The sequence below is a fragment of the Quercus lobata genome, chromosome 7, assembly GCF_001633185.2.
Source record: "Quercus lobata isolate SW786 chromosome 7, ValleyOak3.0 Primary Assembly, whole genome shotgun sequence".
Taxonomy (NCBI): Eukaryota; Viridiplantae; Streptophyta; class Magnoliopsida; order Fagales; family Fagaceae; genus Quercus; species Quercus lobata.
Genome location: NC_044910.1, coordinates 35,044,805 through 35,047,936, shown reverse-complemented (window position 1 = coordinate 35,047,936; position 3,132 = coordinate 35,044,805). Strand labels below are relative to the sequence as shown.

At 35.5% G+C, this 3,132-nt stretch overlaps 1 protein-coding gene across 1 annotated transcript; it reads right to left on the bottom strand.

The window, feature by feature from the left end:
- Positions 1–1,396: 1,396 nt before the first annotated feature.
- Positions 1,397–2,449, bottom strand: LOC115951958. Its single transcript, XM_031069067.1, has one exon. It carries the CDS (start codon positions 2,447–2,449, stop codon positions 1,397–1,399), a length of 1,053 nt encoding a protein of 350 aa, XP_030924927.1.
- Positions 2,450–3,132: the final 683 nt, after the last annotated feature.

Below are 3,132 nucleotides of genomic sequence, written 5' to 3'. Positions count from 1 at the left end.
TAAATTAACAATTACACTAAAATTTAATGCTCATAAGGTATATCATATACAATACAAATTTTTTTGAGGGATGTTCAATACAAAGTTAATGACTATATGGGTGACTATATACGTGTAACAACTAACAAGATTATAGTTTTAGATTTGTGACTATACTATATAGTATTAGGATTTTTTTTTTTTTTTTAATACAAGTATAGGGCACATTTAGCAGGATGAGACTTTTAGGAATTTTTTTACCTTCCCTCAACATGTATCAAGATTTAGTAGGTTGAGACTTTTAGGAATTTTAGTAGAGGTTTAAGATTTTTAAGCTTGAACTGAGGTTGAACCTTAATGATGTAATAATTAATTTAATAATAATTTAAAATATAAATAAATATATTAAATTGATAAAAATAGAAAAATTGACTAAAATAGTCCAATTAAATGATTTTTTTTTTTTTTATTTTATATCATAGCTTCCATAAGACAAATATAAAATATAAAATCCTAAGCAAAAATAGATATTGAGTTTCTTAATTCTTTAAAGTACAAAATACAATTGCATAAAATAAGCAAATAAACTCCAAATTACACAATATTTTTTTTGAAAAAAGACATGTATTACATATATATATATATAAAATAGTAATAATAAAAGTAGATAACTAGATAAATATTAGCCTTTTTTTTCTTTTTAATAATCTATTAACCATCACTAGATAACTAAATATTGGGTTGTTTAGTTTGTTTAAGAAGTATAGTAGTCTTATTAAAAAAAAAGTATAGTAGTTGATGTGCATGAAATATAAACAATAAAGTGCTCTCATATTTGCATTTTTAGCCTTACTTTTATGCTATTTTTGTGGCTAATTATAAGTTGTCTTTGATTGATTGGTAATAAAGGTTTTTTTTTTTTTTTAATTTTTAATTTTTATTTTTTATGGGGAACAAAGATTCATTGCCACAAGAAATTGAAGTACAACAGGAAAGACAAAAGAAGAAAAGAGACCTCTAGCTACTAACCTGCGAGTCCAAATCTTCTGTTCCACTTTTCTTGCTCCACTCTATACTCCACCAATAAAAATTTGCCACGTGATTACCCTAATTAATAATGGTAGTATTAATAAGTCAATAATAATAGTATTTAATTAATTAGGTGAACACGTGGCAAGTTTTTATTGGTGGAGTATAGAGTGGAGTAAGAAAAGTGAGACAGAAGATTTGGACTCCCAACCTGCCAGCGCAGGAACAACAAACAAAGAAGGCCCCTCCCAAACCTAAAAAGCCTATACATACCAGCCAGCTAAAAACTTATATACTATACTATTGAACTCCCTTTTCAAGAAGACAAAAACTAATAGAAACAAGAAAAGCCCAAGGATCCCAACTAAGCACCGAAAAGTGCAGCCAATTAAACTAGCTCAAAGACAGAGTCAGCTAAACCTGAGTTGACCGGTTCACAAAGGCACTTAGGAGCCCGGTTGTTCTCTTCCTCTGAAGCTTCATTCGCTCTCAAGTGCTTTGCTCCTATCTTCAACATTTGGGCGAGAGTTTGATCATCGCTTACTTTTCCTTTCGCATGGGCAACTTTTTTCAGACTGCCTTTACCCAAAATCTGTTTTCCTTTTTCATTAGCTTTGGCCTGAAAAATTACACCAACTTGGACAGCATTGGCCGCATTCTTCTTCACTAGGTTGTCTTTCTCATTTTTATCTAAAGGTGCTTTAGTACTTGGGCTCCCTTGAGAAATAGAGCCTTTTGGGCCTTGTGAAGTAGGGCTTTTTGGCCCATGAGAGAAAGAGTCTCTATGCTCAATTGAAATATCCTGCCTTAGATGATCACGTGAATTCTCACCAGAACCCAAAACACTCAAATCTTGCCCTGCCGCTTCACTCATTATCTGCTCTGTAGATCCACTAAAGACTTGTACGTCACCAGCAAGTTGTCCATCTGCACATGTGGTGTTATTGCTACCCCAGGTATTACCCTTCTCCAAGCTTTGTTTCCTGCCCTCAAGACCTGAACCCTCAAAACATGCTGAAGCAGAACCAGTCGTCGGCCAGGTCTTTCGCTGCATTTCTAACTCATCGGAGACCACTCGGATCGTGTCCTTGCTCGAGTTCCTTTCTTTGGCTGCCACTTTTGCGGTCCACCCAGCCCTTAACCAGTCCCCATATTGATGGCAAGCACTTTGCCAGACATCAGATGTTGGACAATGTTTTTTATCATGCCCAAGCTTCCCACAGATGAAGCAAACAGTAGGTAGCCTTTCATATTTGAACGTAAGCCATAGTCGTTCGCCATCAGAGCTTGCAATATAAGCTCCCCTTCTTAGTGGCTCATCAATCTCCAACTCTACACGAACTCTCATGAATTTTGCCTGATCAGATTGCCACGAACGCCTATCGACTTTAATAAATTTACCTAACTTGCTACCAATTTCGTCCCCAACTTCCTGTGACATATGCTTAAAAGGAAGACCCCAAATTTGGACCCAAAAGGGAGAATGGGTGAAAGAAATATTTGTGGAAGTCAGCCTTTTTTTTGCATCTACAGAGTAAGAGGAGGTTGTTATCAAAGCTCCAAGGCCCACACCTCTCAACCCACTCCAATTGATACTTTGAGCTAAACTTGAATTGGAGTATATTATTTCCAATTTCCACAATTCTTATGTTTGAACCCATTTTCCATGTTGATCTAAGGGTGTTCTTCAGAGCATGTTGGTTCTATTGCTGATCAGAGAGAAGCTGCCCAAAAAGACTTAGGGAACATTCTTCAAAGAGGCCTGAGCAGTGTGTGACAGTGATAGGAATAGCTTCTTTTTCTTCTTTTGTGAGTTGCAGGTTTTGTAAGCTAGAGAGAATACTTAGATCCATATCCAAAAATTATTGGCTCTTGCCTAAAGAGAACAAAAGAGTAACTATACAACCCCTAAAATAGAAGGTTAGGGATGGAGCAACTTGTATTCAAACGAGAGGAAATAAACTCCTACTAGGGAGAGAGAAAAATTGATTGGTAATAAAGGTTTTACATACAAAGTGGGATCAGACCAAATGTCAAACTAACTTTAGACCCAGATGTGAGCACGAAAGAAAAATTCAGCCCAAAGTAAAGATCTAGCCCAAGCGTGAATTAAAGAGAAGACCG